General features: G+C 42.7%; 1 protein-coding gene across 2 annotated transcripts in view; it reads left to right on the top strand.

Annotated features, from left to right (window-relative positions):
• Nucleotides 1-14,237, top strand: part of prickle2 (prickle planar cell polarity protein 2) — a 170,108-nt gene that overhangs the window by 7,966 nt on the left and 147,905 nt on the right. The window contains exons 1-2 of one of the 2 annotated variants that reach the window (XM_033036651.1): nt 7,844-8,069; nt 12,153-12,238. In XM_033036651.1, coding sequence (XP_032892542.1) covers nt 8,028-8,069; nt 12,153-12,238 — 128 coding nt within the window. In that variant the 5' untranslated portion in view covers nt 7,844-8,027. Of the gene's footprint in view, nt 1-7,843; nt 8,070-12,152; nt 12,239-14,237 lie in introns of those variants that run through there. The other variant, XM_033036656.1, reaches the window with a different exon arrangement.

The raw sequence follows: 14,237 nt of genomic DNA, 5'->3' as shown, positions 1-14,237 counted from the left end.
CTCTTCTCTTCCCACTTTCTCCCCACCACCACCACCACAATCGACCAGAAGAAGAGTCCCAACCCAAACTGTCACCTATCCATGTTCTCCAGAGGTGCCACCTGACCCGCTGAGTTACTGCAAGAACATTTTGTCTTTTTTCCAGAACCCAGAATGGTCCCCTCACCATTTCACACAATTTCAATTTTGCATGTTCATTTTGGTCTTGTTTGCTGGAAGTAACATGTTAACAAATTTGTTCATGTACTTGGTTTTGTTTGAAGGCACGTGTAATAAATGTATTTATTTTATGGCAGGAGGTAACATTTGAAAGTCGCAATTATCTTTTTTTTCAACCAATCTTGTGGGTCAACTTCTTTCTTTTTAAATTTAAAATATCACCAGCTTGGTTGTTTCCTTGTTACTTTGTCATCCAGTATGTATCATGATGATATTCAAAATATATATTTTTTGTGAAATCTAATTCCAGCACATCATGTAATATGTTGACTTTTTAAACTAATAACTTAGTTGACCATATTATACAAAAGCTTCAATGCCATAGGACTGAATTATGAACATGGTTAAATAAACTTGTCATAAAGGGAAGTGACTATAATGTAAAGTCAAATGGTTATGATGTTGTAAACAAGATAATAGCATTTCAGTTAAAAAAGAGATAAAATATTTCAAGCTAAATATGACATACGATCACGTAAATAAAAGGCAAATTCATCGCTGCAAATTATATTTGGGCAGCAACCCAGCACAATTTCCCTGGGGAGGGGGGGGTAATTTTGAAGTTGGGCACAGGGATCTGGATGTGTGATTACACTATCCATTGTGTACCATGCTGCCAAGACTGTAACTTCATCATATGTTCATCATTGTTGCAGTGATTGGCTTGGAATATGAGCAAGGACTCGTTTTGTGTAAACCTCAATTAACTTTTAGAAACTTGCAGCTCTTATAAGGTGGTAAAATGAAGAAAGCGATCTGTGTATTCAATGCCAAGACTCGTGCCTTGTGGACCTGGATAAGTACTAGATGATGTTCAATACCTCCCATCAAGTACATCACTAACTGCTGTCACTACTGAGTTTACTTAGCCAAACAATGACATTGAAGAAGAATTGCATCTCATTTCATTGCTTTACCATTCATTGACAATTTGCACTGCAGCGTGTATGGCGCCCACATCTTGCACCCTTTTCTACACTGCTAGCCCCTCAAACACAGTAGCTTTCTCACCCATGTAGGTTGCATAATGTACACTGGCACATTCACTGCCCTCCTTTTTGGATTATCAGCACAAGCTATTCAGAGGGGTAAAAAGGGGCTTGCACTCATCAATCCCCATGGAGCAGATGGTGCTGGCTGTTAGTGAAGTGGCAGTTGTGGAACATATGGCCAGTGAACCCACACCATCACTTGATTGCATACTCAGCCAACGTGCCGCTATACAAGTAGGGTTTGTTTCTAACCAGGCTTGGCAGTTGGCAAATAATTTCACTGTGCCTTGTCACATGTGACAATAAAGTATTCCATCCCAAGTGTCTTACCTGCATTCAAGACCGGTGCTCGCTCATGAGAGACTAACGTTGTGCATGCTCCATAAGATACCAGTGAGGACATTGAGCAGATTGACCAGGGTTTCGTTGGGATTCTGCCTTCATTATGAAACTTAGGGGCATCTTGCACTGATGCTTTTTGTACTGCTTGGAGTTCATCCTTTCCAGAGTGCTTGCAACACTCTTTACACGTGACCCAACCATCATACAGCATGTGATAGCTGAAGCCATTACTTTCTTTGCTGCATAGACATTAACTAGCCAATAACATCTGACAGCTAGACAGACTGAAGGAGGGTCTCGACCCAAAATGTCATCTATTCATTTTCTCCAGATGTGCTGTCTGACCTGCTGAGTTGCTCCAGCTTTTTGTGTCTATCTTCGGTTTAAACCAGCATCTGCAGTTCCTTCCTAAACATCTGACAGCTACTCCAGCTTCAACTAAACTTCTAAATGGTAAATTGGAAGCATGGACAACTGCCGTCCAAAAACAGCTTGCTGCCAAACAAGTTTAGGCCCTTACCTAGCTGAGGATAACGGGTGAAGTGTCTTCTTAGACCAACATTTGTAGCAGATATAGCAAGAAATCAAGTACATTAACCTATCTATATGGTATTGGCATCCTTATTGTTGTTGAACAGCTGCATTACAGAGGATTCTGAGCATTATTGACAATGAGAGAACCATCCAAGAAGTATTGGCAATGAATCGTCAATTCAGTGAAAGATGCAGTTTGATCTGCAAGCGTAAAGAGTAACCAGTAATAAAATGCTGGCGACTGATATATCCCAAGACATGCGCAGAGGTTTGGTACAGGCACTGCAAAGGCTCTGTGGGAAAGACCACTGTCCAGTCCTCCACTGCCACTGGATCAATGAAATTCTTGCTGCAGGATTACATAGATATGCAACGTACGCAACAATGAACTATCCAATAATCAATAATACCATTAATTGTCAGTAATAGTGTGTAACCAGGCCAGTGTAGTACAAACTGAAGCATGTAGTGTTTTCCAAAACACACGTCCATAATACATTGTTGCTGTGGATAGGATGGTGCAGAGTGAATCAAGAGCCTGATAGTTGATGGGAATAAGCTGTTTTTGAACCTGAAGTTCACGGTACTGAGGCTCCAGTACCTTCTTACTGACTGTAGCAGCTAGATGAGAGCATGGCCAGGTTGTGGGGGGTCTATGATGAGATTGGCTGCCTTTTTGAGACAGCGCTTCCTGCAGAGTCCTTCGATGGTGAGGAGATCAGTACCCGTGATATGGTGGGCAGTAATCACCACTTTCTGCAGCCTCCATCATTCTTGGGCATTCAAGTCACTGAGCCAAGCCGTGTTGCAACTAGTCATTATACTTTTTACCGTACTCTTGTAACAATTCGAGAATATTCAATATGCTGAATCTCAAACATCCGAGGAAGTAGGAGCCATGTGCTTTCTCCCTGCTTGCATCAAATGTGCTAGGACAGATCTTCAGCTTAATGCAAGCCCAGGAACTTTAGGCTGTTGACTCTTCCCACTGTCATCCCCGTCGATAAAGATGGCTGCATAGATCCTCTGATTTCCCTTCCTGAAGTCAACAATCAACTCCTTGGTCTTGCTGAGAACAAGCTTGTTGCTTTGGGTCTGAGTCTGAAGAAAGCTCCCGACCCAAATAGTTGCTTATCCTTTCCCACCACAGATGCTGCTGATTTGCTCCAGAACTTTATGTTTTGCTCAAGATTCCAGCATCTGAAGTTCCCTATGTCTCGACTAAAAAACACTTGATGTTTTAATGTTGGTGGGAGGTGCCTAAACTTGCAGTGTGTGTGTGTGGTAAGATGGTAAACGGCATACAGAGAGAGGGTAAGTGCGGAAAACTGTATCCAACTAAAAAGGGCATGAGAACAAGAGTAAAATCCAAATGAGGTACCGACATCAAATGTTTTTTTTAATAAAACAATATTAAAATATGGCATGGGGAGTGAATCAAAAACTCTGCGATCATTTGGATACAGTAATAGGATTTTCTTTTCTGGCTGGCCAACCTACCAGTTACTGGTCTGTTATCAAATGTGTGAATATGCACTGATTTAGAAACCATTCCTTCAGAAAGGCTCCAGTCGCTCCACCATCTGCTGTGTTCTATCATTTTCATAGAATACAGAACAGAATTGGGCCCTTTTGCTCATTTTATCCACACTGATCATGATGTCAATCCTATTTTTTCCTACATTAGGCTCGTGTCCCTCCAAGCATTTCCTATCCACAAACGTGTCCAAATGCCCTTTTAAACATTGTAAATGTATCCGTCTCTATCACCTCCTCTGACAGCTTGTTCCTGAGAACCGTCGCCTTCTGTGTAGGGAAAAAACTGTTCTCCTTTTAATTTCTCCAGTCTCACCTCAAACCCGTGCTTCCTAGTTCCAGACCCCTCCCTTGGCGTGGGTGGGTGGGGAAAAACATTTCCTAACACCCTCATAATTATATGTCTCCTATATTCCAGAGAGAATAAACGCGGTCCATCCAATTTCCTCAACAGCCTTCCATTCTGAGAACATTGTGGCGAATATCTTCTGCACTCTGTTGTTCCTGTGGTGTGGCCACCAGAACAGCACCCAGTGACAACAACCCTTTTCCGGGGATACGTCCGTGCCCGCGTGTCCCTAGAAAGGGAACACGCGGTGTCCATGGGGACTGTGGAGGCCTTCTGTGAACGCTGGTCATCACAGGAGGTTGAATATATTATAGATAAAAATGTTAATATTTTAATTTGATAATTTTGTTTAAGTGTTTTTTAAATTGCTTGAGCTTTCTACCTTCTCTTGTAAATTGTACATTTGTTTGAAAATCTAATAAAAAACACTTACGGGGAAGAAAAAAAAAAGTGACAAGTGTGGCCTGACGTTTTGGACGGCTGCAACATTGAGCCATTGAACACGATGGCACAATTGTATCAAACACACAGCAATTACCCGCTGTCTTTATCTCTCTCGGGTTGCAGACCCCCTAGAGAAGGGGTTCGACCCGAAACGTCACCCATTCCTTCTTCTATCCAGAGATGCTGCCTGTGCCGCATTTTGTGTCTATCTTCCCTGAAAGCTACTCGTTCGGCCTCAGCATCGTGTCACCACAAGTTATTACACCCTCTTTGGCAGCGATGGTTGGCAGCTGTATCAGACAGCTACTTGTAGCGTGGTGAAGGCAGAAGATACATACACGGTGAGAATGTAGCGGTGGAGTTTGGGAAATGGTTACAGCTAATTACAGTCTTGCAGCCACGATGGTTCATCAGCAACTTGTGTAGCTTATTCAAGAGATGACACTATAAACGTGCAAGCAACGTTGAGTAATTAGAGGAGAAAACTGCAAAAAGCCTCACGCTATTAAATGAATGGCTTTAAAGGGGCGTTTGAATAATACATTTTAGAAATTTGAAGCCAGTGTTGTGTAAAAGGTCATTTAAACACAGCCATCTGTTGCATTGCACACCCAGCTCCAAGAAAAACAGATGAGTTTAGCCCTGGTAGACGGCCACTTAACATAGTTTTTAGCGTGGGTATCACCAACATTACCTTTTGTAGTCCGACCTGCACTTCCATCACCTTGAATGCATTTGTGCAGAATTATGTTATGTGTGGTTTTAACATTTTTTTTTTGTAATTTGTATTAACTCGCTGGAATCGGGGCGAGGGGTCGCCAATAAAAAAAACACAATAGGTGACTGTAAATCTTTTCCGTCACCTAGCAACTAATACAATGAAATCGAAACTAAGTAAGAGTCGGTATCATTAGTCGCTACGGTTCACAACTGTCAACTTGGCATTTAGTAAACACGTAACATTCGAGGCAATTGTTCATGATCTCGAAAGGGGAGGTAATTTAATTATCAGTACTTTATCCATAAGTAGCCCTCGCGTGTGACAGTAACATTGACTATTCACCGAGGTTAAGGTAGAAGCCCAATGTATTATTTCAGTGAATTCCCTCCGAGCTATTTGCGACGATTAGCTTGAATAATCTCCCGATGGAAATACTTTCAATTTTACTTCAAATTAAAACTACTATTAAAAAGAATAGCGGTCAAAAGATGGTATTGAGAGCACTTGTTTTTTTTAACCGGTGTGTCAGGCTGATTCTCCCGATCCCATCATACAAACGGCCGCTCGTGATAACTGATACACTTTTTGTTTTGTTCCGCCCGTTGTCCTAAATTGTAAATATTTAAAACCTAAACATAAATAGTTCGCAGCCAATGAAGCAATTTATGGGACTTTTTTTTTTGACAATTTGATTTTCAACAAACCAACAACTTTATTTTTAACGATCGTTGCATCCACGCAATCGCGCAATAAAGAATGGGGAGCGCTTTGGGAAAACGTAATTAACTTTTTCAAATGCAAATTCGCAATCGGCAGCATTTACACAACAAACGCACTTTCAATTGAAGGGGAAATGCTCACTGTATTTAAGTTCGTGTCCTCTCGCCTAGTCACATTTTTAAACTTCCAGTTTTTCCCTAACATTCTGTAATTGACTTCAAGAAGTCTGGTTCCCTTTTTTAGTGTAAATAATTTTTTACATAAGACAGTACAACACAAGAACAGGCCCTTCGGCCCGCAATGTCTGTGCCGACCAACTCCTATCTGCCTGCACACAATTCATATCCCTCCAGTACCTGCATATCCATATGCCCATCCAAAAGTCCCTTCAATGTTGCTGTTGTATCTGTCTCCACCTCCACCCCCGGCAGCGCGTTCCAAGCTCTCCCCGCCCTCTGTGTGTAAAACAAACTTGCCCCGCATATCTAGTTTAAACTTTTCTCACCAATAATTCCTTAAATCGAAATCCCTCCCAAGCACCGTCATTGTTCCATACCAGAAGGAAATAAATGACTATCTCAGCTTTGTTTTTAATCACTGATTGCCCCTCAGTTCGCCCATAATTTCTGAAATCGTTCCTCGTATTCTTTCTGGACTAATTCTAAGTACGTTTGTTTCTGGTATAACACTAAAGGAGTGTCATTTAGCAGGCAATTCTCATCTCCAGCCACACTTGTCTCAGCTGGCATTTATCGATCCTCAATAATGGTGGTAAGTTCTAATGTCATGTTGAACACACACAGTGCTGGATTAACTCAGCGGGTTGGACAGCAGCTGTGGAGAACATGTTGGGTCGGGACCCTGCTTCAGATTGGGTCTCGACCAGGAACGTCGTCTATCCATGTCCTCCAGCGATGCTGCCTGACCCGCTGAGTCACTCCAGCACTCTGTGTCTTCTTTTGGGAAAACCTGCATCTGCAGTTCCTTGTTTCTACATTCTTCTACTTTCGCGTTCTTCACCACTTAAATAAATGACCAGCTGTGAGTTCCAGTTATTCTGTCCAACCTCAATACTGTGGGGACAGACTGGGTCCAGACACGTCCCCTTCCTCTTGCAATCTTAAAAAATGCAATTCCATTTCTATTTTGAAAACCCAGTGGACCCTTTGCAAGATCCATGTGTCTTGACCTTCACCGTTCCTGTCACTAAAATAATTTCGGACACTTTTCAATTAAAAAAAATATTCCAATGGACCTTTACTATATATAGAAACATACAAAATAGGTGCAGGAGGAAGCCATTCGGCCCTTCGAGCCAGCACCGTCATTCATTGTGATCATGGCTGATCATCCCCAATCAATAACCCGTGCCTGCCTTCTCCCCATATCCCTTGATTCCACTAGCCCCAAGAGCTCTATCTCTAACTCAGCTCTACCTAACTCACTATCTAACACACTCTAACTAACTCACATATACGGCATGTGACTTGTTCCTTCACTATTCCTGTCACTAAAATAATTTTGGATGCTTTCCAACAAAAAAAAACATTTTCCAATGAACCTTTACAATATTATATGACTAGTTCCTTCACTATTAATGTCACTGACATAATTTCGGACGCGTTTCCTTTCATCTCATTTAGTAGATCCGAAGAGAAAAAATGGAACTGAATTTATTTACTGTGATTAAAATAAAGAAAAAGACGAATTTCCAATAGACCTTTACAATATCTACACGACTCGTTTATTCACTATTACTGCCACTGAAATAATTTCCTTCCACCTTATTTAGTAGATTTGCAGAGAAAAGTGGAACTGCATTTACCGTGCTTAAAATAAAGGTTAATTGTGTTTTTTTTGTGTAATGAACAATTATTATTAGTCGCAGCACGGAACATTCAGTGCAATGTTGGATCTGGTAGGTTGTGCAGCCGCTATTTGTTACAGGGGCGGAGTGTGTGACCGGAAGATGGTAAATTTCCATTCACAATATTGTAGCGAGCCGGCGAGAACGAACTCGAGCGCCGCTCTCAGGAGCTGTAGTTAAAGGAGTCGGCTAATTTAATTTCTCTCTCTCTTTCTTGTGTGTGTGTGTGTGTGTGTGTGTGTAAAAATATAAGTCTCTCTGCGTGTCTCTCCTCCGAACCAAGCGGCGCTGACCGACCCTGATATGTTTAACCGTAGCTCGAGAAAGCGTAACTCGGGCAAATGGGTGAGTATTGTGCTCCAGGTTAGATGCGTGTCTTGTAACAGCAGTGTCACCTAGGAGTCTATTATGTTGCAGGGCGATAGAGAACTGCCCATCCCCCCCCCCCCCCCTTCTATACCGTGCGCAGAAAGGCAATGTAAAGGTCAGGATTTTTGGGGTGTAGGTTCCGGTGTAGTGTCATCCTTGCTACGACTGACTATTTTTTGGGGGCCAATATTGAGGCTGGAAGGTTGTATTTGACAGCCGCCTTGGTTGGCAGGGAGAGAAGGTGACCTGCCGCTCTGCATATTCACTGCTGTCTCCACCTTTCTATGCTTGCGTTAGCAAGTTTGTAACGTCATGGTATCCACCTTTTTCCGTACAGTATGTTCTCTCCTTTTGAGTCGCCGGGCTTTGCCTTTGGTGCACAGGGTTAATGGGCACAAAACGCGAGTCCAAGGTCCTTTTAAAAAATCTGCGATTTGAATAGGAGGTAGTGCAGTGTGTCACTCAAGACACGGCTGTAGGGCAACCAGCTCCTTCAACCGTGGCTACACCAATTATCCTTGTTTATACCTCCAGGGAACAGGAGGAGACCTCATTGAACGACGTACGAATTATATATTTGAAATATTTTTTTTTCAAAAACGTTGTAAACTTTAAAATCTGTTAAAAATTTAAAAATCTGTTGTAAACTTGACTAGTCCGGGTGTCAAGGGTTATGGGGAGAAGACAGGAGAATGGGGTTGAGAGGGAAAGAAAGATTGAATGGTGGAATAGACTTGGCGGGCCGAATGGCCTAATCTTGCTCTTTGAATTTATGAACTTATTAACTCATCGGCTGTTTAACAGCCTAAAACAGTATTTTTTTTCAAATTTTCAAGCGACTTTTAGTTGCACATTGAAAGGCAGTGAGTTTTTTTCTTTAAAAAAAACAGTTTGACAGATTTTTAAACGGTCAGATTAGCTTTCATTTACTTGTGAAATGTTGCCTCCAGGATGAAGCTCGCTTTACCCTTTCAAACACTCATGTTCATCAGGCTAATTAGCTCCTTAAGGTGGTCATTGAAACTTCAAAGCTAATTGTTTATCATTATGCATCAAAGATCTTTAAACATAGAACAAGAACAGGCCCTTCGGCCCACAATATCAAAGGCTAAGGGGATGTTCTATATTTAGCAATTATGGGGGAGGAGGTAGGATTGACATTCAAAAAGACACAAATATAAAAATCTCATCCACAAAACAGAACTGTAATTCAGTTTTGAATAAGGGAAAAGTAGATCAAAATTAATACATTTGTGGTATTTGATTCCAAACATAAACCGATGCATTTATACAGTTGGTAAAGACCTTTTATAATATGTATTTCTACTGGTATGTTTAATGGTCAAATCACTTTCATGCTAATGTTAATATCTTGTCTGTAAAATTATTGTTAGGAATTATTTGGTCACATTTTCCTTGATCTTCATTCCCATTGTCCCGTTTTCGCACCTTACACTTTCTTATCTATGTACCTCCCACTGCCCTGACACAGTCTGAAGAAGGGTCTCGACCCGAAACGTCACCCATTCCTTCTCTCCTGCGATTCTGCCTGTCTCGCTGAGTTACTCCAGCATTTTGTGTCTATATTTTTGACTAAAACCAGCATCTGTAGTTCGTTCCTTCACAAATGTCCACACGGGCTGGGTTGGGAGATGAGATTAATACAGATGGAATTCCAGGGGTCGACGTGTCATGGTGGGCCGAATGGCTTGTTTCCGTGTTGTGCCTCTGTTGATCTCTGAAGGCTGCAGGACTGGTAGGTTTGGTGATTAAGGCACACGGGCCATTTGCCTTTCGCAACTGAGGTTTAGTTAAGAGACACAGCGCGGAAACAGGTGCTCGGCCCTCCGAGTCCGCGGAGACCAGCACTCCCCGTACAGCAATCCCACCAACACTAGGGACAATTTACAATTTTACCGAAGCCAATTAGCCTAAAAACCTGCACATCTTCGGAGTGTGGGAGGAAACCGAAGCATGCAGAGAAAACCCACGCAGGTCACGGGAAGAACGTTCAAACTCCGTCCAGACAGCATTCATAGTCAGGATTGAACCCGGGTCTCTGGCGCTGTGGGGCAGCAACTCTACCGCTGCGCCACCGTGTCGCCCATGAGGTATAGACCACATGGGATAAAATATCAGGGGGACACTGAATAAAACATGGTTTCTGCAACAATGTGTGTGTAGTTCTGGTCACCAGAGTACAGATGGGGTGTGATGGTGCAGAGAGAGAGTGTCAAGGAAGATCATTAGGATATGACAAGGGCTGAAACTTTTCAGCAAAGATGGATGAGGAGCGTAAGCAGACATTTCATTGAATTGTATACAATTATAAGAAGCCTTGTTGTGGTGAACCTGAAAGACCTACTGTTCTTGGCAGAGCCAATTACCGGAGGACATGAATCTTAAGTTAATTGGTGACAGGATCAGAGAGGGGTTAGTGAGAACATTTCTCTGTCAAAGCATTATGGGCTGGAATTCACTGCCTGAATGAGCGCTTAAAACAGAAACTCACTGCTTATAAAATGTGCCGAGATGACCACCTGAAGTTTATAGACTGAGAGTTGAGAAGTTGGATTTATTGAAGTAGCTTTTATTTGGATTGGTCTGATCTCCACTTTCCTGTGCCCTAAGTATCAGCCGGCTGTTCTATAACATTCTCACTCATTGATCTTTCGGCAGGATGGTTATAGAAATAGACAATAGGTGCAGGAGTAGGCCATTCGGCCCCTCGAGCCAGCACCACCATTCAATGTGATCATGGCTGATCATCCCCAATCAGTACCCCGTTGCTGCCTTCTCCCCATATCCCCTGACTCCGCTATCTTTAAGAGCCCTGTCTAGCTCTCTCTTGAAAGCATCCAGAGAACCGGCCTCCACCATCCTCTGAGGCAGAGAATTCCACAGACTCACAACTCTCTGTGTGAAAAGGGTTTTTCCTCATCTCCAATCGAAATGGCTTACCCCTTATTCTTAAACTGTGGCCCCTGGTTCTGGACTTCCCCGACATCGGGAACATGTTTCCTACCTGTAGCATGCCCAAACCCTTAATAATCTTACATGTTTGAATAAGATTCTCATCCTAAATTCCAGAGTTATTTGAAATGTTGACTGTCCCTCTGTCCCTCTGTCCACTTGATGCTTCCTAACTTGCTGAGTATCTCCAGCATTTCATATTTACTGCAATTGTGATATTTTTTGCTGTGGTCATAAGGCTGGAAGCACAATGACCAACCAGTGTTTTGTTTAGTTTAGAGATACAGTGCGGAAATAGGCCCTTTGGCCCGCCGAGTCCGCGCCGACCAGCGATCCCCGCTCACTAGTGCAATCCTGCACACACTAGGGACTATCTACAATCTTTACCAAAGGCAATTAACCTACAAACCCGCACATCTTTTGGAATGTAGGAGGAAGCCGGAGCACCCGGGGAAAACCCACACGGTCACAGGGGAGGACGTACAAACTCCGTAAAGGCAGCACCCGTAGTTTGGATCAAACCGGGGTCTCTGGCGTTGTAAGGCAGCAACTCTCGTCACCGAGTTGCCCCAATGTGAATCTTTGTTGATGAACATTTCTGTTTGTTGTTCTGTTTCCTCTCCTCCCCGAGTCGCACCCTGGCCACTCCCTCTTCTCCCCTCTCCCATCAGGCAAAAGGTACAGAAGTGTGAAAACGCACACCTCCAGATTCAGGGACAGTCTCTTCCCAGCTGTTATCAGGCAGCTGAATCATCCTACCACAACCAGAGAGCAGTCCTGAACTACTATCGACCTCATTGGTGACCCTCGGGCTATCCTTGATCGGACTTTGCTGGCTTTACCTTGCACTAAACGTTATTCCCTTTTTTTTTTATCATGTAGCTATACACTGTAAATGGCTAGATTGTAATCATGTATTGTCTTTCCGTTGACTGGTTAGCACGCAATCTAAAAGCTTTTTTCTGTACCTCGGTACACGTGACAATAAACTAAACTAAACTGCTGTTTTTGGCTTTTAAGTGTTTTTAAATTGTTTAATGTACATGAAGACTTCTCACAAACCATTTATTATATCATATTTTACAGCTCTCAGCAGTGGATAATGCAGAGAAGGGGCAGCCATGTAATGTGTGTGGAGACCAGTGTCCAGGCCTGACATTACATAAGTGGAGGTATTAACGTTTATTTGGCTGCACTTGTAATACTGATTTGATAATCAGTAATAATAAGTAATCTAGTTATATTTACAGAACTGGGTAACTCTGCTTCTATTGTAATAATTCTAATACTGAGTTTTCAAAGTCAGTTAGGAATACCAACGTTATTCCCTTACCATGTATCTATACACTGTAAATGACTCGATTGTAATCATGTGTTGTCTTTCCGATGACTGGTTAGCACGCAACAAAAGCCTTTCACTGTACCTCAGTACACGTGACAATAAACTAAACTGTATAAATTGAAAACCTCTTTATTGAAAATAAGTGACTACTCTTTTACTAAGCAGCAATTAGTTGTATTAATAGTTCCAGTCTCTACTTATAGCCTGAAGAGTGTTTTGCGTAGGAAGGAACTGCAGATGCTGGTTTAAACTGAAGATATACACAAAAAGCTGGAGTAACTCAGTGGGACAGGCAGCATCTCTGGAGAGAAGGAATGGGTGACGTTTCAGACTGAAGAAGGGTCTCACCTCAAATGTCACCCATTCCTTCTCTCCAGAGATGCTGCCTGCCCCGCTGAGTTACTCCAGCTTTTTTGTGTCAAGAGTGTTTTTTTGTCATATGCCCCGAAACAGAACAATGAATTCTTACTTGCAGCAGCATCACACATATGTTATCACAGTTTATGTAGGGAAGGAACTGCAGATGCCGGTTTATACAGAGGCACAAAGTAACTCAGCGGGTCAGGTAGCATCTCTGGAGAAAAAGAATAGGTGACGTTTTGGGTCGGAACTCTTCATCAGTCTGAAAGTAGAGTTGTGGGGGGAGGGGGACTCCGGTTTATTTACTCCCCCCCCTACCGTTACTTTCAGTCTGAAGAAGGGTTCCAACCCGATACATCACCTATTCTTTTTTTCCTGTAAACAATACTCATTGGACACCATAATGAATAACAAAAAGATGTTCAATATGTAAAAGTGAACAAACAATGTAGTGCAAAGAGAAAATCAATGCTCCCTAGTCTTCAGTTTACAGACACAGCATGGAAATGCATCCTTTGACCCACTGAATCCACGCTGAACATCGATCACTTGGTCACACTAGTCCTATGTAATCCTAGTTCTGCATCCTACACTCTAGGGGCAATTTACAGAAGCCAATTAACCTATAAACCTGCACGACTTTGGAGTGTGGGAAGAAAGCAGACCACCCGGTCCTCCCTATGACCGCGTGGGTTTTTCTCCGGCTGCTCCGGTCTCCACCAACATTCCAAAACGTGCAGGTTTGTAAGTTAATTAGCTTCTGTAAATTGTCCCTAGTGTGTGTGGGATGGAACTAGTGCACGGGTGTTCACTGGCCGGCACAGACTCGGTGGGCCGAAGGGCCTGTCCCCACTGTAAATAAACTAAACTAGACTAATATCTCCAGAAGACCCAGTTGTATATTTTTATTGAGATGCTTTTGGTATTAATTCACTTGAGCTAGAATACGGTAATGTTAAATGTATTTGGATTGCATTTGTGCCATTTAAATAAAAAGTGAGGTGAGTGAGGGGTGGGGGGGGTTGGGGGTGGGGGAGGGGGATGATAATACTGAGCCTTGCTCTTACCCTTGCTTGCCACTGCTTGTAGAGAAAGAGCAGTCTCCCCCATTATACTCGGGGGAAACGTACAAACACAGAGGAATGTTTTTATGGCCGCTGATTTCTTAGAGAGCCATAAAGGTTTTTCAGTCAGAGGACAATTGCATATCAAAGTAGGTTGTAAAAGCTTTTACTCTACCCTGAATAAAGTTTCATCGCCAAAACTATTTATACCCTCAGACTCCTTGATGTACGCTTGGGATTCAAACACCTTCCATCAGTAACACACAAAGGGTAGTGAGTGTGTGGAATAAGCTGCCAGAGGAGGTAGTTGACAATAGACAATAGGTGCAGGAGTAGGCCATTCGGCCCTTCGAGCCAGCACCGTCATTCAGTGTGATCATGGCGGATCATCCACAATCAGTACCC

This window comes from Amblyraja radiata, chromosome 18 (genome assembly GCF_010909765.2).
Source record: "Amblyraja radiata isolate CabotCenter1 chromosome 18, sAmbRad1.1.pri, whole genome shotgun sequence".
In the NCBI taxonomy this organism is placed as follows: Eukaryota; Metazoa; Chordata; class Chondrichthyes; order Rajiformes; family Rajidae; genus Amblyraja; species Amblyraja radiata.
The sequence above is the reverse complement of the archived record's forward strand: the minus strand, read 5'-3'. Positions and strand labels throughout refer to the sequence as shown.